The following is a 23,464-nucleotide window of genomic DNA, read 5'->3' as shown; positions in this document are numbered from 1 at the left end:
CCTCCACGTCGTGCGTGCCTTGGATCCTCACCAACACTCATCATCATTACTGTCATTATCATCATCATCATCTCCTCCACGTTGTGCGTGCCTCGGATCCTCACCAACACTCATCATTACTGTCATTATCATCATCATCATCATCATTACTGTCATTATCATCATTACTATCACCATCATCATCATCATTACTGTCACCATCATCATCCTAATCCACCTTCATCTCCTCACCCACATCGTGTGCCCTGGATCTTCACCAACACTGTACACACTGTACAAGGGAGACTGGAAAAGGATCTGTATACAGTTCACTGGACAGACATACACATAAAACAACCTGTATTCAGACGTACAGGCATAACGACCATGCCAGCTTTTTGAAAAGTGTCTGTATTCAGACGTACAGGCATAACGACCATGCCAGCTTTCTGAAAAGTGTCTGTATACAGACGTGCAGACATAACCACCTTACCAGATTTTTTAAAAGTGTCTGTATATAGACATGCAGACATAACGACCATGCCAGCTTTCTGAAAAGTGTCTGTATACAGACATGCAGACATAACGACCATGCCAGCTTTCTGAAAAGTGTCTGTATACAGACGTACAGACATAACGACCATGCCAGCTTTTTGAAAAGTGTCTGAAAAAGACGTGCTGACATAACGACCATGCCAGCTTTCTGAAAAGTGTCTGTATATAGACGTGCAGACATAACGACCATGCCAGCTTTTTGAAAAGTGTCTGAAAAAGACGTGCAGACATAACGACCATGCCAGCTCTCCGATATCTCCTCCGTCAGCTCTGACCCATGACCCCAGTCTTCCACATCACAGGTATGGGGACAGGCTGAGTGCTGCTGTGGCCATTTCTGTACTTGTGAGGCCTTACTGGGGATTTTTATTATGTTAGGACATGACTGGACATGTGAGGACATGACCTGGCAGGGTAGGACATGACTGGACATGACCTGGCAGGGTAGGACATGACAGGACATGTGAGGACATGACCTGGCAGGGTAGGACATGACAGGACATGTGAGGACATGACCTGGCAGGGTAGGACATGACAGGACATGTGAGGACATGACCTGGCAGGGTAGGACATGACAGGACATGTGAGGACATGACCTGGCAGGGTAGGACATGACAGGACATGTGAGGACATGACCTGGCAGAGTAGGACATGACTGGACAAGACAGGACAAGAAAGACATGACAGGACAGGACAGGACATGATCAGCAAGACATGACATGACAAGCCAAGCCATGCCACGCCCAGCTCTGTGAGATGCCCCACCTTGGCGAGCCTCGTCCTCCAGGCCTTTCTTGATGAGCAGGAAGCGGGGGCTCTCCGGGCAGAAGGGCATCACCACCAGACACACCAGGGCTGGCACCGCGTTGAAGGCAAACAGAATGGGCCACAGCTCCTCTGTGCCTGCACACCATACATACACAGGTCATGAAGGTTAGAGGTGAAGGTTACAACAGGCCACAGCTCCTCTGTGCCTGCACACCATACACACACAGGGGTCATGAAGGTTAGAGGTGAAGGTTACAACAGGCCACAGCACCTCTGTGCCTGCACACCACACACACACAGGTCATGAAGGTTAGAGGTGAAGGTTACAACAGGCCACAGCACCTCTGTGCCTGCACACCACACACACACAGGTCATGAAGGTTAGAGGTGAAGGTTACAACAGGCCACAGCACCTCTGTGCCTGCACACCACGCACACACAGGTCATGAAGGTTAGAGGTGAAGGTTACAACAGGCCACAGCACCTCTGTGCCTGCACACCACGCACACACAGGTCATGAAGGTTAGAGGTGAAGGTTACAACAGGCCACAGCACCTCTGTGCCTGCACACCACACACACACAGGTCATGAAGGTTAGAGGTGAAGGTTACAACAGGCCACAGCTCCTCTGTGCCTGCACACCACACACACACAGGTCATGAAGGTTAGAGGTGAAGGTTACAACAGGCCACAGCTCCTCTGTGCCTGCACACCATACATACACAGAGGTCATGAAGGTTAGAGGTGAAGGTTACAACAGGCCACAGCTCCTCTGTGCCTGCACACCATACATACACAGAGGTCATGAAGGTTAGAGGTGAAGGTTACAACAGGCCACAGCTCCTCTGTGCCTGCACACCATACACACACAGGTCATGAAGGTTAGAGGTAAAGGTTACAACAGGCCACAGTTCCTCTGTGCCTGCACACCACACACACACAGGGGTCATGAAGGTTAGAGGTGAAGGTTACAACAGGCCACAGTTCCTCTGTGCCTGCACACCACACACACACAGGGGTCATGAAGGTTAGAGGTGAAGGTTACAACAGGCCACAGTTCCTCTGTGCCTGCACACCACACACACACAGGGGTCATGAAGGTTAGAGGTGAAGGTTACAACAGGCCACAGCACCTCTGTGCCTGCACACCACACACACACAGGGGTCATGAAGGTTAGAGGTGAAGGTTACAACAGGCCACAGTTCCTCTGTGCCTGCACACCACACACACACAGGGGTCATGAAGGTTAGAGGTGAAGGTTACAACAGGCCACAGTTCCTCTGTGCCTGCACACCACACACACACAGGTCATGAAGGTTAGAGGTGAAGGTTACAACAGGCCACAGTTCCTCTGTGCCTGCACACCACACACACACAGGTCATGAAGGTTAGAGGTGAAGGTTACAACAGGCCACAGTTCCTCTGTGCCTGCACACCACACACACACAGGTCATGAAGGTTAGAGGTGAAGGTTACAACAGGCCACAGCTCCTCTGTGCCTGCAAACCCCCCCCCCCCACCCCCACCCCCAAACACACACACAGTTCACACCTCACACTGCACTTGTGACACCTCACACAAAGGGTGAAGGTTAGAGGTGAAAGGTCACCACAGGCCTGCACACCTCACCCACAGGGTCTTTCGGTTTGAGGTGTATCTGTTTGTTCCTGTAAGCCAAAATTTCGTGGCAACTCAGTGATAAGACATTTCGCTACTGGTCCACCGCCAGCCAATCAAACGTCATCGCCTCAGAATTCATATCACTGACATGAAACACAAGACAAGAGAAACACAAGTCAAGGCAGAAAGACTGACCAAAGATCTCTCGCAGGCCCAGGATCTGAGAGAAGAGGATGCCGATGGTGATGGCCAGCTGGTGACAGGTACCGATGGCCCCGCGGATCTTCTTCGGGGATATCTCCGCCAGGTACAGTGGGCACAGTGAAATGTTCAAACCTGCACCCCACACCACACCACCATGTCATTAACCACTTGACCCTCACTCACCGTCAGTCACCACAAACACACACACACACACTCCACTCTATCAACACACACACACACATGTACACACACTGCACTCTTTCTACACACACACACATGTACACACACTCCACTCTTTCTACACACACAAACATGTACACACACTGCACTCTATCAACACACACACACACTCCACTCTATCAACACACACACACACACACACACTCCACTCTATCAACATACACACACACACACTCCACTCTATCAACACACACACACACACACACACTCCACTCTATCAACACACAAACACACACACACACTCCACTCTATCAACACACAAACACACACACACACTCCACTCTATCAACACACAAACACACAAACACTCCACTCTATCAACACACAAACACACACACACTCCACTCTACCAACACACAAACACACACACACTCCACTCTATCAACACACAAACACACACACACTGCATATAAAACTCTTTCAACACACAACAATGGATGTTGCACAAGCTGTCACCAGTTTAATTAACTGTGCACCACAGACAGTGATATTGGTCTGGGTGTCAATGTCACCTCTGTTCATGGACAAAATAAAATGTGAAACACTGACGCAACACTCCAAGCTGTTACATGGTACTTAGCCACACATTGGTCAAAATTTTCCATTTTCCTGACTTTTATTTATCTATTCATCTATCCATATACCAATCTAATCACCTTATTCTTTATTCGATTCTATCTGTGTATGAATCAATGTCTCCTCCACACGACTCTGCTACTGATAGTCCTAAACGGAAAACTCAAGTTTTTTTCATCATTATTATCATTATTTTAAAAAACACCCTAACATTTACAGATTTGAAAGCTGACTGACAAGGATTGCCAAGGACTGATATGGACTGACAAGGATTGCCAAGGACTGAAAACAATTGACAAGGATTGACAAGGACTGACAAGGATTGCCAAGGACTGAAAACAATTGACAAGGACTGACAAGGACTGACAAGGATTGCCAAGGACTGAAAACAATTGACAAGGACTGACAAGGATTGCCAAGGACTGAAAACAATTGACAAGGATTGACAAGGACTGACAAGGACTGACAAGGATTGCCAAGGACTGAAAACAATTGACAAGGATTGACAAGGACTGAAAACAATTGACAAGGATTGACAAGGACCGACAAGGATTGACAAGGACCGACAAGGATTGACAAGGACTGACAAAGATTGACAAGGACTGAAAATAATTGACAAGGACTGACAAGGATTGACAAGGATTGACAAGGACCGACAAGGACTGACAAAGATTGACAAGGACTGAAAACAATTGACAAGGACTGACAAGGATTGACAAGGACTGAAAACAATTGACAAGGACCGACAAGGATTGACAAGGACTGACAAAGATTGACAAGGGCTGACAAGGACTGAAAACAATTGACAAGGATTGACAAGGATTGATAACGATTGAAAATGATTGACAAGGACTGATGAGGATTGACAAGGATTGAAAACGATTGACAAGGACTGACAAGAACTGCCAAGGATTGATAACGATTGAAAATGATTGACAAGGACTGACGAGGATTGACAAGGACTGAAAACAATTGACAAAGATTCACAAGGATGACAAGGATTGAAAACAAGTGACAAGGATTGACAAGGATTGACAAGGGCTGACAAGAACTGCCAAGGATTGATAACGATTGAAAATGATTGACAAGGACTGATGAGGATTGACAAGGACTGAAAACAATTGACAAAGATTCACAAGGATGACAAGGATTGAAAACAATTGACAAGGATTGACAAGGACTGACGAGGACTGACAGTTACCTGAGTGCAGACCGACGAAGACACGGGACAACATGAGCACCTCAGGGGACTTGATGGCCACAGGAATGCCTCCCAAGATGGCCGCCACAAACATGATGACAGTGATGAGGATCATCCCCTTCTTTCTGCACACAGGGGGAGGGGAGGGGGGGAACAAGTGTCAACACCTGCTGCTCTCCCTTTACCACTGGACACCAGTCAAAATATCCATCCAACCACCAATCCTCCCCCCCACACCTCAAAAACAACAACAACAAACTAATAAACAAAAAAACAAGGCACGTTCTCAACACAAGGATTGTCCTGATAAGGTGCATGGAGCGGTGGTGTAGGAGTTCTACAGTCCACAAGGACACCCCCCCCCCTTGCCTCTCCCCACCTCACACACACACATATATATGTGGGTTGGTTGGTTTGTTGTTTTTTATTTTTTTTTTAATACTAATTTTGCACCTATGAAGTCTCATCTTTGCTGTTGGTAAGCATTTTAGCATAAAACTGTCTGAAACTGAAGTATTTTTAATGGTTTCAGGTGAATGTGCTGTTGGTTGAAATTCAAAAGATTCATCAGCATTACAGGAAATAATTTTTGTTCAAACACAAATGCAGTCTTTGTCTCTCATTTGAACATTCGCTGCCTTGACTCTGCTCTCTCTCGGCATGACGTCACTCCTCCACTCGCCATTCCTGACTTCGTTTCAGTACACAGAGGAAATGTGAAATTTCCCGTGCTTCTTCCATGTGGAAATTTAAAGTTTACTTAAATCTGAATCTTTTGACACCACATAACATGTTCAACATAATTCTTGTTCTAAAGTTACAAGCAGGAAAATGTATGCTGTTTTCATGAGTCAGTTTCTCCATTTGTCCTTTTGGGGCATACCAACTTTGAAAAAAAGATAGAAAAAAGTTATGATAGAGATCACTTCTGTTTTCTGTATGTTATCTGTCATTTTTAAACTTTCTGAAAATATATAAATGTCAGCTTTATCAGTGTTCAAACATCCAATACCTTAATGATAAAATGTATCAAACATCCCAATACCTGAATGATAAATTAATTATATCAAACATCCTAATACCTAAATGATAAAATCTTCTATCAAACACAACACCTTAACCACAGAATCACACATGAAATGTGAATATGCATGCACACTCAGAACTCAAAAGGTTTTCTATTTTAATCAAGGATTAAGATTTTAGGCATGGCCTATTCTTCCAGTCTGTCCTTGCTAATCTACATCAGTTACAATAACACACATACATTTTTTTCTGTCTTTTGTTCATTCGTCATTTGGATGAGACGATAAAACGAGGTCCTGTGTGCAGCATGCACTTAGCTCACGTAAAAGAACCCACGGCAACAAAAGGGTTGTTCATGGCAAAATTCTGTAGAAAAATCCACTTTGATAAGAAAACAAATAAAACTGCATGTGGGAAAAAATACAAAAAAATGGGTGGCGCTGTTGTGTAGCGATGCGCTCTCCCTGGGGGAGAGCAGCCGGAATTTCATACAGAGAAATCTGTTGTAATAAAAAGAAATACAAATACAAACATATGCAGATGAAATGAGCATGTTAAATATCCTCTAAACAATGACAGCATTTGGTGGGCCATGGAAACAAGAACACAGCCATTGGTTTCTGACCAAGGACAGGCGCTATACAAGTATCCATAAGAAAAGGGTAAAAACAGCACAACATCAACATGGTCCAATCTGCCGTCTCCAGCACTGACAGTCCAAAGAAGTCGCTGTGTAAGTATCCATAAAAAAAACGAAAAACAGCACAACATGAACATGATCCAATCTGCATCACTGACCGGCCAAAGAAGTCGGCCACCTTGGCGGAGGAGAAGGCGCCGATCATGCCGAAGAAGACGAAGAGCGCCACAGTGGTGGACCACAGCATGTCCAGCTGCCACTTCTCCAGCAGCTGACTCTCGTCCACCCCAAAGTCACCTGGCTGCAGCTCCTGGCCGCCCACCGCCACAGGGTGCACCGTGGCACTGGCACTGCAAGGTCAAGGTCACACAACTACAGTCAGGTAACAAGGGATCTGGTCAAAAGACTAGCAAATTTCACATGCAAAAATGAAAAGTTTTGCTCCCTTGTGCTAAAGACATTTTTGCAGCAAAGTATGTGCAAAATTTGGGACTATGATTTTATGCTGTTACAAAAAAAGTATTTGCAATTTGTATCTTTCAGTAGGAAGCTGGCATGCAGGTTTCAGTGGGTGTCTGGGGTGTGAGGACTGTAGTCACTGGGTGTCTGGGGTGTGAGGACTGTAGTCACTGGGTGTCTGGACTGTAGTCACTGGGTGTCTGGGGTGTGAGGACTGTAGTCACTGGGTGTCTGGGGTGTGAGGACTGTAGTCACTGGGTGTCTGGACTGTAGTCACTGGGTGTCTGGGGTGTGAGGACTGTAGTCACTGGGTGTGAGGACTGTAGTCACTGGGTGTCTGGGGTGTGAGGACTGTAGTCACTGGGTGTCAGGGGTGTGAGGACTGTAGTCACTGGGTGTTTGGGGTGTGAGGACTGTAGTCACTGGGTGTCTGGGGTGTGAGGACTGTAGTCACTGGGTGTCTGGGGTGTGAGGACTGTAGTCACTGGGTGTCTGGACTGTAGTCACTGGGTGTCTGGGGTGTGAGGACTGTAGTCACTGGGTGTCTGGACTGTAGTCACTGGGTGTCTGGGGTGTGAGGACTGTAGTCACTGGGTGTTTGGGGTGTGAGGACTGTAGTCACTGGGTGTTTGGGGTGTGAGGACTGTAGTCACTGGGTGTCTGGACTGTAGTCACTGGGTGTTTGGGGTGTGAGGACTGTAGTCACTGGGTGTCAGGGGTGTGAGGACTGTAGTCACTGGGTGTCTGGACTGTAGTCACTGGGTGTCTGGGGTGTGAGGACTGTAGTCACTGGGTGTCTGGACTGTAGTCACTGGGTGTCTGGGGTGTGAGGACTGTAGTCACTGGGTGTTTGGGGTGTGAGGACTGTAGTCACTGGGTGTCAGGGGTGTGAGGACTGTAGTCACTGGGTGTCAGGGGTGTGAGGACTGTAGTCACTGGGTGTTTGGGGTGTGAGGACTGTAGTCACTGGGTGTCTGGGGTGTGAGGACTGTAGTCACTGGGTGTCTGGGGTGTGAGGACTGTAGTCACTGGGTGTGAGGACTGTAGTCACTGGGTGTTTGGGTTGTGAGGACTGTAGTCACTGGGTGTGAGGACTGTAGTCACTGGGTGTCTGGGGTGTGAGGACTGTAGTCACTGGGTGTGAGGACTGTAGTCACTGGGTGTTTGGGGTGTGAGGACTGTAGTCACTGGGTGTCTGGGGTGTGAGGACTGTAGTCACTGGGTGTCAGGGGTGTGAGGACTGTAGTCACTGGGTGTCTGGAGTCACTGGGTGTCTGGACTGTAGTCACTGGGTGTCTGGGGTGTGAGGACTGTAGTCACTGGGTGTCAGGGGTGTGAGGACTGTAGTCACTGGGTGTCTGTAGTCACTGGGTGTCTGGACTGTAGTCACTGGGTGTCTGGGGTGTGAGGACTGTAGTCACTGGGTGTTTGGGGTGTGAGGACTGTAGTCACTGGGTGTCTGGACTGTAGTCACTGGGTGTCTGGAATTGTGATGACTGTAGTCACTGGGTGTCTGGGGTGTGAGGACTGTAGTCACTGGGTGTCTGGACTGTAGTCACTGGGTGTTTGGGGTGTGAGGACTGTAGTCACTGGGTGTCTGGACTGTAGTCACTGGGAGTCTGGGATTGTGAGGACTGTAGTCACTGGGTGTCTGGGGTGTGAGGATTGTATTCACTGGGTGTCTGGACTGTAGTCAGTGGGTGTCTGGGATATTGAGGACTGTAGTCACTGGGTGTCCGGGGTGTGAGGACTGTAGTCACTGGGTGTCTGGACTGTAGTAACTGGGTGTCTGGGGTGTCTGGACTGTAGTCACTGGGTGTCTGGGGTGTGAGGACTGTAGTCACTGGGCGTCTGGACTGTAGTCACTGGGTGTCTGGGGTGTCTGGACTGTAGTCACTGGGTGTCTGGGGTGTGAGGACTGTAGTCACTGGGTGTCTGGACTGTAGTCACTGGGTGTTTGGGGTGTGAGGACTGTAGTCACTGGGTGTTTGGGGTGTGAGGACTGTAGTCACTGGGTGTTTGGGGTGTGAGGACTGTAGTCACTGGGTGTCTGGACTGTAGTCACTGGGTGTTTGGGGTGTGAGGACTGTAGTCACTGGGTGTCTGGGGTGTGAGGACTGTAGTCACTGGGTGTTTGGGGTGTGAGGACTGTAGTCACTGGGTGTCTGGGGTGTGAGGACTGTAGTCACTGGGTGTCTGGGGTGTGAGGACTGTAGTCACTGGGTGTCAGGGGTGTGAGGACTGTAGTCACTGGGTGTCTGGGGTGTGACTGTAGTCACTGGGTGTCTGGGGTGTGAGGACTGTAGTCACTGGGTGTCTGGACTGTAGTCACTGGGTGTTTGGGGTGTGAGGACTGTAGTCACTGGGTGTCTGGGGTGTGAGGACTGTAGTCACTGGGTGTCTGGACTGTAGTCACTGGGTGTTTGGGGTGTGAGGACTGTAGTCACTGGGTGTCTGGGGTGTGAGGACTGTAGTCACTGGGTGTCTGGGGTGTGAGGACTGTAGTCACTGGGTGTCTGGACTGTAGTCACTGGGTGTTTGGGGAGTGAGGACTGTAGTCACTGGGTGTCTGGACTGTAGTCACTGGGTGTAGCTGGGTGTCTGGACTGTAGTCACTGGGTGTCTGGGGTGTGAGGACTGTAGTCACTGGGTGTCTGGGGTGTGAGGACTGTAGTCACTGGGTGTCTGGGGTGTGAGGACTGTAGTCACTGGGTGTCTGGACTGTAGTCACTGGGTGTCTGGACTGTAGTCACTGGGTGTCTGGGATTGTGAGGACTGTAGTCACTGGGTGTCTGAGGTGTGAGGACTGTAGTCACTGGGTGTTTGGGGTGTGAGGACTGTAGTCACTGGGTGTTTGGGGTGTGAGGACTGTAGTCACTGGGTGTCTGGACTGTAGTCACTGGGTGTTTGGGTTGCGAGGACTGTAGTCACTGGGTGTCTGGGGTGTGAGGACTGTAGTCACTGGGTGTTTGGGGTGTGAGGACTGTAGTCACTGGGTGTCTGGACTGTAGTCACTGGGTGTTTGGGGTGTGAGGACTGTAGTCACTGGGTGTCTGGGGTGTGAGGACTGTAGTCACTGGGTGTCTGGGGTGTGAGGACTGTAGTCACTGGGTGTCAGGGGTGTGAGGACTGTAGTCACTGGGTGTCTGGGGTGTGAGGACTGTAGTCACTGGGTGTCTGGGGTGTGAGGACTGTAGTCACTGGGTGTCTGGACTGTAGTCACTGGGTGTTTGGGGTGTGAGGACTGTAGTCACTGGGTGTCTGGGGTGTGAGGACTGTAGTCACTGGGTGTCTGGACTGTAGTCACTGGGTGTTTGGGGTGTGAGGACTGTAGTCACTGGGTGTCTGGGGTGTGAGGACTGTAGTCACTGGGTGTCATGGGTGTGAGGACTGTAGTTACTGGGTGTCTGGACTGTAGTCACTGGGTGTTTGGGGAGTGAGGACTGTAGTCACTGGGTGTCTGGACTGTAGTCACTGGGTGTAGCTGGGTGTCTGGACTGTAGTCACTGGGTGTCTGGGGTGTGAGGACTGTAGTCACTGGGTGTCTGGGGTGTGAGGACTGTAGTCACTGGGTGTCTGGGGTGTGAGGACTGTAGTCACTGGGTGTCTGGACTGTAGTCACTGGGTGTCTGGGATTGTGAGGACTGTAGTCACTGGGTGTTTGGGGTGTGAGGACCTTTGTCACTGGGTGTTTGGGGTGTGAGGACTGTAGTCACTGGGTGTCTGAGGTGTGAGGACTGTTGTCACTGGGTGTTTGGGGTGTGAGGACTGTAGTCACTGGGTGTTTGGGGTGTGAGGACTGTAGTCACTGGGTGTCTGGACTGTAGTCACTGGGTGTTTGGGTTGTGAGGACTGTAGTCACTGGGTGTCTGGGGTGTGAGGACTGTAGTCACTGGGTGTCAGGGGTGTGAGGACTGTAGTCACTGGGTGTCTGGACTGTAGTCACTGGGTGTCTGGGGTGTGAGGACTGTAGTCACTGGGTGTCTGGACTGTAGTCACTGGGTGTCTGGGGTGTGAGGACTGTAGTCACTGGGTGTTTGGGGTGTGAGGACTGTAGTCACTGGGTGTCTGGGGTGTGAGGACTGTAGTCACTGGGTGTCAGGGGTGTGAGGACTGTAGTCACTGGGTGTTTGGGGTGTGAGGACTGTAGTCACTGGGTGTCTGGGGTGTGAGGACTGTAGTCACTGGGTGTTTGGGGTGTGAGGACTGTAGTCACTGGGTGTTTGGGGTGTGAGGACTGTAGTCACTGGGTGTCTGGGGTGTGAGGACTGTAGTCACTGGGTGTCAGGGGTGTGAGGACTGTGGTCACTGGGTGTCTGGAGTCACTGGGTGTCTGGACTGTAGTCACTGGGTGTCTGGGGTGTGAGGACTGTAGTCACTGGGTGTCAGGGGTGTGAGGACTGTAGTCACTGGGTGTCTGTAGTCACTGGGTGTCTGGACTGTAGTCACTGGGTGTCTGGGGTGTGAGGACTGTAGTCACTGGGTGTTTGGGGTGTGAGGACTGTAGTCACTGGGTGTCTGGACTGTAGTCACTGGGTGTCTGGAATTGTGATGACTGTAGTCACTGGGTGTCTGGGGTGTGAGGACTGTAGTCACTGGGTGTCTGGACTGTAGTCACTGGGTGTTTGGGGTGTGAGGACTGTAGTCACTGGGTGTCTGGACTGTAGTCACTGGGAGTCTGGGATTGTGAGGACTGTAGTCACTGGGTGTCTGGGGTGTGAGGATTGTATTCACTGGGTGTCTGGACTGTAGTCAGTGGGTGTCTGGGATATTGAGGACTGTAGTCACTGGGTGTCCGGGGTGTGAGGACTGTAGTCACTGGGTGTCTGGACTGTAGTAACTGGGTGTCTGGGGTGTCTGGACTGTAGTCACTGGGTGTCTGGGGTGTGAGGACTGTAGTCACTGGGCGTCTGGACTGTAGTCACTGGGTGTCTGGGGTGTCTGGACTGTAGTCACTGGGTGTCTGGGGTGTGAGGACTGTAGTCACTGGGTGTCTGGACTGTAGTCACTGGGTGTTTGGGGTGTGAGGACTGTAGTCACTGGGTGTTTGGGGTGTGAGGACTGTAGTCACTGGGTGTTTGGGGTGTGAGGACTGTAGTCACTGGGTGTCTGGACTGTAGTCACTGGGTGTTTGGGGTGTGAGGACTGTAGTCACTGGGTGTCTGGGGTGTGAGGACTGTAGTCACTGGGTGTTTGGGGTGTGAGGACTGTAGTCACTGGGTGTCTGGGGTGTGAGGACTGTAGTCACTGGGTGTCTGGGGTGTGAGGACTGTAGTCACTGGGTGTCAGGGGTGTGAGGACTGTAGTCACTGGGTGTCTGGGGTGTGACTGTAGTCACTGGGTGTCTGGGGTGTGAGGACTGTAGTCACTGGGTGTCTGGACTGTAGTCACTGGGTGTTTGGGGTGTGAGGACTGTAGTCACTGGGTGTCTGGGGTGTGAGGACTGTAGTCACTGGGTGTCTGGACTTAGTCACTGGGTGTTTGGGGTGTGAGGACTGTAGTCACTGGGTGTCTGGGGTGTGAGGACTGTAGTCACTGGGTGTCTGGGGTGTGAGGACTGTAGTCACTGGGTGTCTGGACTGTAGTCACTGGGTGTTTGGGGAGTGAGGACTGTAGTCACTGGGTGTCTGGACTGTAGTCACTGGGTGTAGCTGGGTGTCTGGACTGTAGTCACTGGGTGTCTGGGGTGTGAGGACTGTAGTCACTGGGTGTCTGGGGTGTGAGGACTGTAGTCACTGGGTGTCTGGGGTGTGAGGACTGTAGTCACTGGGTGTCTGGACTGTAGTCACTGGGTGTCTGGACTGTAGTCACTGGGTGTCTGGGATTGTGAGGACTGTAGTCACTGGGTGTCTGAGGTGTGAGGACTGTAGTCACTGGGTGTTTGGGGTGTGAGGACTGTAGTCACTGGGTGTTTGGGGTGTGAGGACTGTAGTCACTGGGTGTCTGGACTGTAGTCACTGGGTGTTTGGGTTGCGAGGACTGTAGTCACTGGGTGTCTGGGGTGTGAGGACTGTAGTCACTGGGTGTTTGGGGTGTGAGGACTGTAGTCACTGGGTGTCTGGACTGTAGTCACTGGGTGTTTGGGGTGTGAGGACTGTAGTCACTGGGTGTCTGGGGTGTGAGGACTGTAGTCACTGGGTGTCTGGGGTGTGAGGACTGTAGTCACTGGGTGTCAGGGGTGTGAGGACTGTAGTCACTGGGTGTCTGGGGTGTGAGGACTGTAGTCACTGGGTGTCTGGGGTGTGAGGACTGTAGTCACTGGGTGTCTGGACTGTAGTCACTGGGTGTTTGGGGTGTGAGGACTGTAGTCACTGGGTGTCTGGGGTGTGAGGACTGTAGTCACTGGGTGTCTGGACTGTAGTCACTGGGTGTTTGGGGTGTGAGGACTGTAGTCACTGGGTGTCTGGGGTGTGAGGACTGTAGTCACTGGGTGTCATGGGTGTGAGGACTGTAGTTACTGGGTGTCTGGACTGTAGTCACTGGGTGTTTGGGGAGTGAGGACTGTAGTCACTGGGTGTCTGGACTGTAGTCACTGGGTGTAGCTGGGTGTCTGGACTGTAGTCACTGGGTGTCTGGGGTGTGAGGACTGTAGTCACTGGGTGTCTGGGGTGTGAGGACTGTAGTCACTGGGTGTCTGGGGTGTGAGGACTGTAGTCACTGGGTGTCTGGACTGTAGTCACTGGGTGTCTGGGATTGTGAGGACTGTAGTCACTGGGTGTTTGGGGTGTGAGGACCTTTGTCACTGGGTGTTTGGGGTGTGAGGACTGTAGTCACTGGGTGTCTGAGGTGTGAGGACTGTTGTCACTGGGTGTTTGGGGTGTGAGGACTGTAGTCACTGGGTGTTTGGGGTGTGAGGACTGTAGTCACTGGGTGTCTGGACTGTAGTCACTGGGTGTTTGGGTTGTGAGGACTGTAGTCACTGGGTGTCTGGGGTGTGAGGACTGTAGTCACTGGGTGTCAGGGGTGTGAGGACTGTAGTCACTGGGTGTCTGGACTGTAGTCACTGGGTGTTTGGGGTGTGAGGACTGTAGTCACTGGGTGTCTGGGGTGTGAGGACTGTAGTCACTGGGTGTCTGGGGTGTGAGGACTGTAGTCACTGGGTGTCTGGGGTGTGAGGACTGTAGTCACTGGGTGTCTGGGGTGTGAGGACTGTAGTCACTGGGTGTCTGGACTGTAGTCACTGGGTGTCTGGGATTGTGAGGACTGTAGTCACTGGGTGTTTGGGGTGTGAGGACCTTTGTCACTGGGTGTTTGGGGTGTGAGGACTGTAGTCACTGGGTGTCTGAGGTGTGAGGACTGTTGTCACTGGGTGTTTGGGGTGTGAGGACTGTAGTCACTGGGTGTTTGGGGTGTGAGGACTGTAGTCACTGGGTGTCTGGACTGTAGTCACTGGGTGTTTGGGTTGTGAGGACTGTAGTCACTGGGTGTCTGGGGTGTGAGGACTGTAGTCACTGGGTGTCAGGGGTGTGAGGACTGTAGTCACTGGGTGTCTGGACTGTAGTCACTGGGTGTTTGGGGTGTGAGGACTGTAGTCACTGGGTGTCTGGGGTGTGAGGACTGTAGTCACTGGGTGTTTGGGGTGTGAGGACTGTAGTCACTGGGTGTCTGGGGTGTGAGGACTGTAGTCACTGGGTGTGAGGACTGTAGTCACTGGGTGTTTGGGGTGTGAGGACTGTAGTCACTGGGTGTTTGGGGTGTGAGGATAGTGACCTGTAGTTGACAGTGGTGTTATCCTCCTGGGCCTTCTGCCACACCTGGCGGTACTCCTCATAGTTCTGCACCTCCTCCCACTTCCCCCCGTTACGCTCATAGTACGTCTTGTTGTAGAAAGCCTGGATAATCTGTCACAATAAACATCATCATCATCAATCATCACAATACTATCAATAATGTGCACTATCATATGTCATGTTGTAGAAAGCCTGGATAATCTGTCACAATAAACATCATCATCATCAATCATCACAATAATACTATCACTAATGTGCACTGTGTCTTGTTGTAGAAAGCCTGGATAATCTGTCACAATAAACATCATCATTAACATAATGATACTATCAATAATGTGCACTATGTCTTGTAGAAAGCCTGGATGATCTGTCACAATAAACATCATCATCACTGATTACCATAATGATGCTAATAATGTGCACTGTGTCTTGTAGAAAGCCTGGATAATCTGTCACAATAAACATCATCAACACTGATTACCATAATAATGCTATCAATAATGTGCATCAGTACTCAGGTTTGAATCCTACATTCGTCAGTAATTTACCCCCTCCACTTCGACCTTGAGTGGTGGTCTGGATGCTAGTCATTCAGATGAAATGATAAACTGACATCCTGTGTGTAGCATGCACTTAGCACACATTAAAGAACCCAGGGCAACAAAGGATTGTCTCTGGCAAAATCCTGTAGAAAATTCCACCTTGATAGGAAAAAGACATTTGCAGGCAGAAAGAAAAACAAGAAACATGGAGATGACAGTGAACTGAAGCCAAGCGCCCTCCCTGGGGAAAGCAGCCTGAAATTCACAGTACAGAGAAATCTGTTGTGACGAAGAATACATGTAATACACTTCACTAGACTAAAACACAGTTCTTACTGCTGAAGGGGTGTTGACCACGCCAATGTTGTAGCCGTATAGGAAAGAGTTGCCGAACACAGAGATGAACACGCTGAACAGCAGAATGGGCGTCGTCTTCTGTTCTTCCTGAAACACCATCAAATAGGGGGCACTGTTAAACATTGTTTGTTTGAGCATCATTAAGACCTAGAGAGAAGAGGGTGGGGTGGAGAGGGAGAGAGAAATCAAAATCAAGATCGAAACTGAAACTTTTTTTATTGAGGGAAAAGGAATAGGCACTTATTGGCCTGTTTTCATCCTACCCTTGTCAAGAAAACGTATAAACTAATCTTGGAAATACAAGAAGACTTGGCAGAGGAAATTTAAGAGAAGGCTTAGTTGCTATCATAAATGGCAGTTCTAGACACATCTTTCTTCCCCTTCCTCTCTCTCTCTCTCTTTGTTGTTGTTGTTGTTGTTTTGTTTATTTTGTTTGTTTTTGTTTTTTTGTTTAGGGTACAAGTAGCCCAGAGAAAGATGAAAACTGTGTACATATACCTTAAAATGTAACATAACAGTGGACACTGAGATTAAACAACGACCAGTTAACATCTTGGACACTGTGACCTATTTTCTATTTCTATTTTATCTTTATTATTTTTGTCACAAAACACCTCTGAAGACATTTACATAACACAGCAAGTAAATAATAACATAGTTAACATTCGGAAGCCACATTCTGGACATTTTCACAGTGTAGAATTGGGAAAGAGAACGAAATAACCGAGGAAATAAGTGTCATTTGTTTTGAACTCAGTGACCTACTTTAGATGCTAACCACGCCCACTTCTGGTGCAGTGATAAGGTGGATCCCTTACTTAAATGAACAACAAATGAATATGGAATAAGAAAAACCAAACAATGTTTCTACCATGAAGTGCAGCTTTCTCCGGTTTTACAAACTTAATGCCCCGCACTATTTGGCCATATTTCTCCTTCTCCATCTCTGTCTGTCTCTCTCACAAACACTCTCTGGAAGAAGGTCAACACCACCACCACCACCTAGCTCCCCCCTCACCTCCCCACCTGAATGTTGCTCCCCCCACCCCCCTCACCTCCCCACCTGAATGTAGCTCCCCCCACCCCCCTCACCTCCCCACCTGAATGTTGCTCACCCCAACCCCCCTCATCTCCCCACCTGAATGTTGCTCCACCCCCACCCCCCACTTGAGTGTTGCAACACTTGTTTGGGGGGAGTCTAGACAGGATGTTCCCACCAATTTGAACAATCCTTTTTTTTCCTTTTTTTGGGGGTGGGGTGGGGGTGGGGGGCGGAGGAGGGGCTTAGCATGGTGGTACCTTTGGATTCAGCATTGTCTTGTTCCCTGTAAAAAGGGCAAAGCCCCGCCGGTCCTCTTGCACCCCCAACTCCCCACCCCCCCAACTCTCCACCCCCTGTCACAAAGTCAGCCAGTACAATCACTTCAATGCACAGTTAATGACATAAAACCACCATGTGACGGAGCTCTGAATGTCTGCAGAAAGGTTATGTTGAGGGATTAGGGGAGTTTTCCGATCTAAAGGTTGTGGAGAGAGGGCACTGTCCTGTCTAAAGGTTACGTTGTGGGACGGGGGGCTGGGGGGGGGGGGGGGGAGGGGAGCTGTCCCTGGTAAAGGGGATGTCTGGCTGACTGACCTGTCTCGTGGATCTGGAAACACGGCATGGGGGGTTGGGGGTGGGGGGTGGGGGTGGGGGGGTGAGAACAGTGTTATGCAAACAGGGGGAGGGTGTGTGTGTGAGAACAGCGATGTGCAAACAGGGGGGGGGGGAAGGCGAGGGGGGGAGGTGAGAACAGTGGGGGACTGGAAGATCAAGGATGAAGGAACAGTTTAAGAAAAATCTACGATGAACAGAAGATAGAGTTAGAGTGGAGATAGTGGGGTGCAAAGTGGGTGGAGGCAGACAAATAAAGAGCTCACTCACACACACACACACACACACACACACACACACAAACAGAGGCCTGTGATGGACAAAGGATGGGGGGGCGGGGGAGGGAGGTGGAGTGGGAAGTACTGAAGGTGAAGGTGGTGGGGGTAGGTCTGGGCCCACCAGGTGGAAGTCACATGTACAAAAGTAGATCCACACAATGCCCCATGTCATAAACATTGACCCATGATTCTCGGCGGATGGAGATACTGTCTGAAGCGCTTTCTGTGCTGTGACTGTCATTCTAGAAAGCCATTGTTAGGGTTTTTTCTCTCTCCATGACGTGCGCACGCGCGCGTGCGTGCTTGCGTGTGTGTGTGTGTGTGAGTGAGTGAGTGAGTGCGTGCGTGTGTGAGTGAGTGAGTGAGTGAGTGAGTGTGTGTGTGTGTGTGTGTGTGTGTGTGTCTGCGTACAAGTACCCCCTCCCTCCATGTCAACAACTGCACTCCAGTCGCCAGCTGTTCCACAATGACAGTGGCACAATTCCAAGTCCCCCAAATCCTACCCCCCCTTCCCCCACCCCCTGGGCTGGTTCCCTGCAGACTGCTGCCAGAGTGAGTGAGTGAGAGAGAGAGAGAGTGTGTGTGTGTGTGTGTGTGCGTGCGTACAAGTACCCCCCCCCCCACCCCACCCATGTCAACAACTGCACTCCAGTCGCCAGCTGTTCCACAATGACTGGCACAGTTCCATGCCCCCCCAAATCCCACCCCCTTCCCCCACCCCCTGGGCTGGTTCCCTGCAGACTGCTGCCAGACTGTCCACGTCTGTCGTGATGACGCACACGAACAGGTGTGAGTGTGTGCGTGTGCGTATGTGCGCGTGTGTGTGTGTAGCCGTGTTGGGTTGATAAGTGGCCAGAGTGCAAAGTCCACTTGAATGATGAAACCGTTCACGCTGGGATTAAATCAGTTTGTAACTCTCTCTGGTTATTTAGTTCACATTGCGATACGTTTCAAGGACTAGTAGATCATGAATGTGTGTGAGAGGGGGCGAGGGGGGTGGCGTGTGCATGCGTGCGTGCGTGCGTGCGCGCGCGCGCGTGTGTGTGTGTGTGTTCACATGTCTGTCTGTCTGGTGTGACATCAGACCCATTCCAAGGCGCATGGAGGAATCGTGAAGAACATGCCCCAAGAAAATGACGTAATGACAGTAGCAATAATAATGAAACAAATGAGTGCTTTCACAGCCATCCTAGACACGTCCTCAAACCTCCAGACACCAAGAGATGACAGCCATCCTAGACACGTCCTCACACCTCCAGACACCAAGAGATGACAGCCATCCTAAACACGTCCTGACACCTCCAGACACCAAGAGATGACAGCCATCCTAGACACGTCCTGACACCTCCACACACCAAGAGATGACAGACTGAAAGAGGTGATCAACACGCCGAGACACACAGAAGAGAAACAACCCATGGAGGGAACGAGAAAGCGAGTGGGGGGGGGGGGGGGGGGGGGGGGTTCAGGAAGAGCTGTTCTTCGTTTCGTTTGTTTTTTCGGTAAAAAACAAAACAAAACACAAAAACAAAAAACCCCAAAACATTCTAAGACCACTTGAAACGAGAGTTGAACGCAGGGGTTGTGACGAAGAGGAAGATGGAGATCGTTCCAAATGTTAGCTTCACAGACAGGGAGATAGTTCCAAGTGTTAGCTTCACAGACAGACAGGGAGATAGCTCCAAGTGTTAGCTTCACAAACAGGGAGATAGTTCCAAGTGTTAGCTTCACAGACAGGGAGATAGTTCCAAGTGTTAGCTTCACAAACAGGGAGACAGTGCTAGCTTCACAAACAGGGAGATAGTTCCAAGTGTTAGCTTCACAGACAGGGAGATAGTTCCAAGTGTTAGCTTCACAAACAGGGAGATAGTTCCAAGTGTTAGCTTCACAAACAGGGAGATAGTGCTAGCTTCACAAACAGGGAGATAGTGCTAGCTTCACAGACAGGGAGATAGTTTCAAGTGTTAGCTTCACAAACAGGGAGATAGTGCTAGCTTCACAAACAGGGAGATAGTGCTAGCTTCACAGACAGGGAGATAGTTCCAAGTGTTAGCTTCACAAACAGGGAGATAGTTCCAAGTGTTAGCTTCACAGACAGAATACAAACAGTGGCGGCCGATTTGACAGAACACAGCCACTCAACGTGAGAGCACTCTCTTGTATCTGTGCAATGATTCCACAGGCACCACCAAACTCCATGGCTCCTTGCCAAATCCCGAAGGCACCGCACCTGCCTGCAAGATGCCCGACATAAACAGTGTACAAATAACACCGAGCGTCGTTTTGGGTTTCACACAATGTATATCATGGTGTGTACTGCTTGTTGCCAGACCAGAAAGACAGACAGACAGAAAGAGAGAAACCGAAACAAAGAGAGATAGATAGATGGAGGGAGAAAAAGATTTCTAACCCCACCCCCACAATCGTCTCTAAACAGTCTTCTACGTCAGGTGCTTTCGTTCATGTACAAAGGAGGGAGGGAGGAGGGAGGGAGAGACAGACAGAAAAGAGATAGGAGACAGACAGTCAGAGAGACACAGAGACAGACAGACAGGCAGTCACAGTGATTCAGAGACAGACAGACAGGAGAAGTAGACAGAGAGACAGACAGACAGACAGACAGACGTCAATCATCTGACCCAACACATCTCTGCACCTCACCATGGGGCCGTCCGTCACCTTGATGATGTGGCCAGTGGGCCCGCCACATTGGGAGGTGATGACAGAACAGGACAGGCAGTAATGAGTGTTGGTCCATTGTTGTCACTGGCATGCTTTCTTCACTCAGCTGTTTGTATGTCATTTGGCTGTGTTGAAAATGTTCCCTCAACGAATCCAGGCGAAGTAAACAAGACTGCCACCCACCCAAGTACCACAGGCCACCCTACGGCCTTGAGGGCAGTGAGTACGTTCAGTTTATCTAGGGCTGGGCACAACATGTCAGACATCACTGACACCTGGTGGCTGAGGAAACTGGGCAAAGCTGTTAGTCAAGGGCTGGGCACATAAGTTTATTATTGGTGTTTGCAGTGGTGGTGGTTGTCGCTCTTTGCAATACCATATAAGTTTATTATTGGTGTTTGCAGTGGTGGTGGTTGTCGCTCTTTGCAATACCATATAAGTTTATTATTGGTGTTGGTGTTGGTTGCCGCACTTTGCAATACCATTTAAGTTTATTGTAGTTGTTGTTGGTGGTTGTCGCTCTTTGCAATACCTTTTATGTGTAGTGTTAGTGTTGGTGTTGGTGTTGGTTGTCGCTCTTTGCAATACCTTTTATGTGTAGTGTTAGTGTTGGTTGTCGCTCTTTGCAATACCTTTTATATGTAGTGTTAGTGTTGGTTGTCGCTCTTTGCAATACCTTTTATATGTAGTGTTAGTGTTGGTTGTCGCTCTTTGCAATACCTTTTATATGTAGTGTTAGTGTTGGTGTTGGTTGTCGCTCTTTGCAATACCTTTTATGTGTAGTGTTAGTGTTGGTTGTCGCTCTTTGCAATACCTTTTATATGTAGTGTTAGTGTTGGTTGTCGCTCTTTGCAATACCTTTTATATGTAGTGTTAGTGTTGGTTGTCGCTCTTTGCAATACCTTTTATATGTAGTGTTAGTGTTGGTTGTCGCTCTTTGCAATACCTTTTATATGTAGTGTTAGTGTTGGTGTTGGTTGTCGCTCTTTGCAATACCTTTTATGTGTAGTGTTAGTGTTGGTGTTGGTGTTGGTTGTCGCTCTTTGCAATACCTTTTATATGTAGTGTTAGTGTTGGTTGTCGCTCTTTGCAATACCTTTTATGTGTAGTGTTAGTGTTGGTGTTGGTTGTCGCTCTTTGCAATACCTTTTATGTGTAGTGTTAGTGTTGGTTGTCGCTCTTTGCAATACCTTTTATATGTAGTGTTAGTGTTGGTTGTCGCTCTTTGCAATACCTTTTATATGTAGTGTTAGTGTTGGTTGTCGCTCTTTGCAATACCTTTTATGTGTAGTGTTAGTGTTGGTGTTGGTTGTCGCTCTTTGCAATACCTTTTATGTGTAGTGTTAGTGTTGGTTGTCGCTCTTTGCAATACCTTTTATATGTAGTGTTAGTGTTGGTTGTCGCTCTTTGCAATACCTTTTATATGTAGTGTTAGTGTTGGTTGTCGCTCTTTGCAATACCTTTTATATGTAGTGTTAGTGTTGGTGTTGGTTGTCGCTCTTTGCAATACCTTTTATGTGTAGTGTTAGTGTTGGTTGTCGCTCTTTGCAATACCTTTTATATGTAGTGTTAGTGTTGGTTGTCGCTCTTTGCAATACCTTTTATATGTAGTGTTAGTGTTGGTTGTCGCTCTTTGCAATACCTTTTATATGTAGTGTTAGTGTTGGTTGTCGCTCTTTGCAATACCTTTTATATGTAGTGTTAGTGTTGGTTGTCGCTCTTTGCAATACCTTTTATGTGTAGTGTTAGTGTTGGTGTTGGTTGTCGCTCTTTGCAATACCTTGTGTATTATTGGTGTTGGTGGTGGTATTATTGTTGTTTGTGGTGGTGGTGGTTGTCACTCTTTGCAATACCTTTAATGTGTATTTTTGGTGTTGGTGTTGGTGTTTGTTGCTCTTTGCAATACCTTTTATGTGTATTACTGGTGTTGGTAGTGTTGGTGGTACTATTGTTGTTGCCAGTGGCTGTCGCTTTTTGCAATACCTTTTATATGTATTATTGGTGTTGCTGGTGGCAGTGGCTGTCGCTCTTTGCAATACCTTTTATATGTATTATTGGTGTTGCTGGTGGCAGTGGCTGTCGCTCTTTGCAATACCTTTTATATGTATTATTGGTGTTGCTGGTGGTAGTGGTTGTCGCTCTTTGCAATACCTTTGTTTTTCTCATTGCTCCAACCCTGCGTGGACCTGACCCATTCATGGCTCTGGGATGTGTTGGATGAGTGACGTCACTAAAAGTGTGTGGCTGGCTCAACCTCAGCGTTGACAGCACTGAGATATGTCTTTACACTATATATGTCTATGCTTGACTGCCGACAGCTGTGGACATTTTAACTAGACACCTCCACCACAGACCTCCATTATCTCCCTTTTTGTGCAGGTGTGGGACGGGTGTGTATCATGACTTGGACAGGGTCAATGTTCGTTGTTGTCATCATCCAATCAACTGCTGATGTGGTGGTGTTGTTGTCATGGTCATCAGATCATCAGTAAGGTGTTGCTGCTGTTGTTGTTGTCATAGTCATCAGATCAACAGTAAGGTGTTGCTGCTGTTGTTGTTGTCCTAGTCATCAGATCATCAGTAAGGTGTTGCTGCTGTTGTTGTTGTCATAGTCATCAGATCATCAGTAAGGTGTTGCTGTTGTTGTTGTTGTCATAGTCATCAGATCAACAGTAAGGTGTTGCTGCTGTTGTTGTTGTCCTAGTCATCAGATCAACAGTAAGGTGTTGCTGTTGTTGTTGTTGTCATAGTCATCAGATCATCAGTAAGGTGTTGCTGTTGTTGTTGTTGTCATAGTCATCAGATCAACAGTAAGGTGTTGCAGCAGCTGCTGTTGTTGTTTTGTCCACATTAGATCAGTGGATAGAAGACAGAAGGACAGACAGGATTTCTTACGCGCCAGCAAGATACACACACATCGTCTCTTCTGGTTCTCCCTGCCTAAAACTGCTG

The 23,464-nt window shown here is 49.0% G+C and overlaps 1 protein-coding gene across 4 annotated transcripts in view; it reads right to left on the bottom strand.

Annotated features, from left to right (window-relative positions):
* The window catches only part of LOC143287429 (solute carrier family 2, facilitated glucose transporter member 3-like), a 77,767-nt gene that overhangs the window by 18,301 nt on the left and 36,002 nt on the right, over window positions 1-23,464 (bottom strand). For all 4 annotated transcript variants that reach the window (XM_076595419.1, XM_076595414.1, XM_076595417.1 and 1 more), the window contains exons 3-8: window positions 15,878-15,985; window positions 14,980-15,110; window positions 6,969-7,160; window positions 5,145-5,269; window positions 3,119-3,259; window positions 1,300-1,437 (exon numbers count right to left, since the gene is read on the bottom strand). In XM_076595419.1, coding sequence (XP_076451534.1) covers window positions 1,300-1,437; window positions 3,119-3,259; window positions 5,145-5,269; window positions 6,969-7,160; window positions 14,980-15,110; window positions 15,878-15,985 — 835 coding nt within the window. The remainder of the gene's footprint in view (window positions 1-1,299; window positions 1,438-3,118; window positions 3,260-5,144; window positions 5,270-6,968; window positions 7,161-14,979; window positions 15,111-15,877; window positions 15,986-23,464) is intronic.

This window comes from Babylonia areolata, chromosome 11, assembly GCF_041734735.1.
Source record: "Babylonia areolata isolate BAREFJ2019XMU chromosome 11, ASM4173473v1, whole genome shotgun sequence".
NCBI classification, from domain to species: domain Eukaryota; kingdom Metazoa; phylum Mollusca; class Gastropoda; order Neogastropoda; family Buccinidae; genus Babylonia; species Babylonia areolata.
This window is presented reverse-complemented; position numbering and strand designations above follow the sequence as displayed.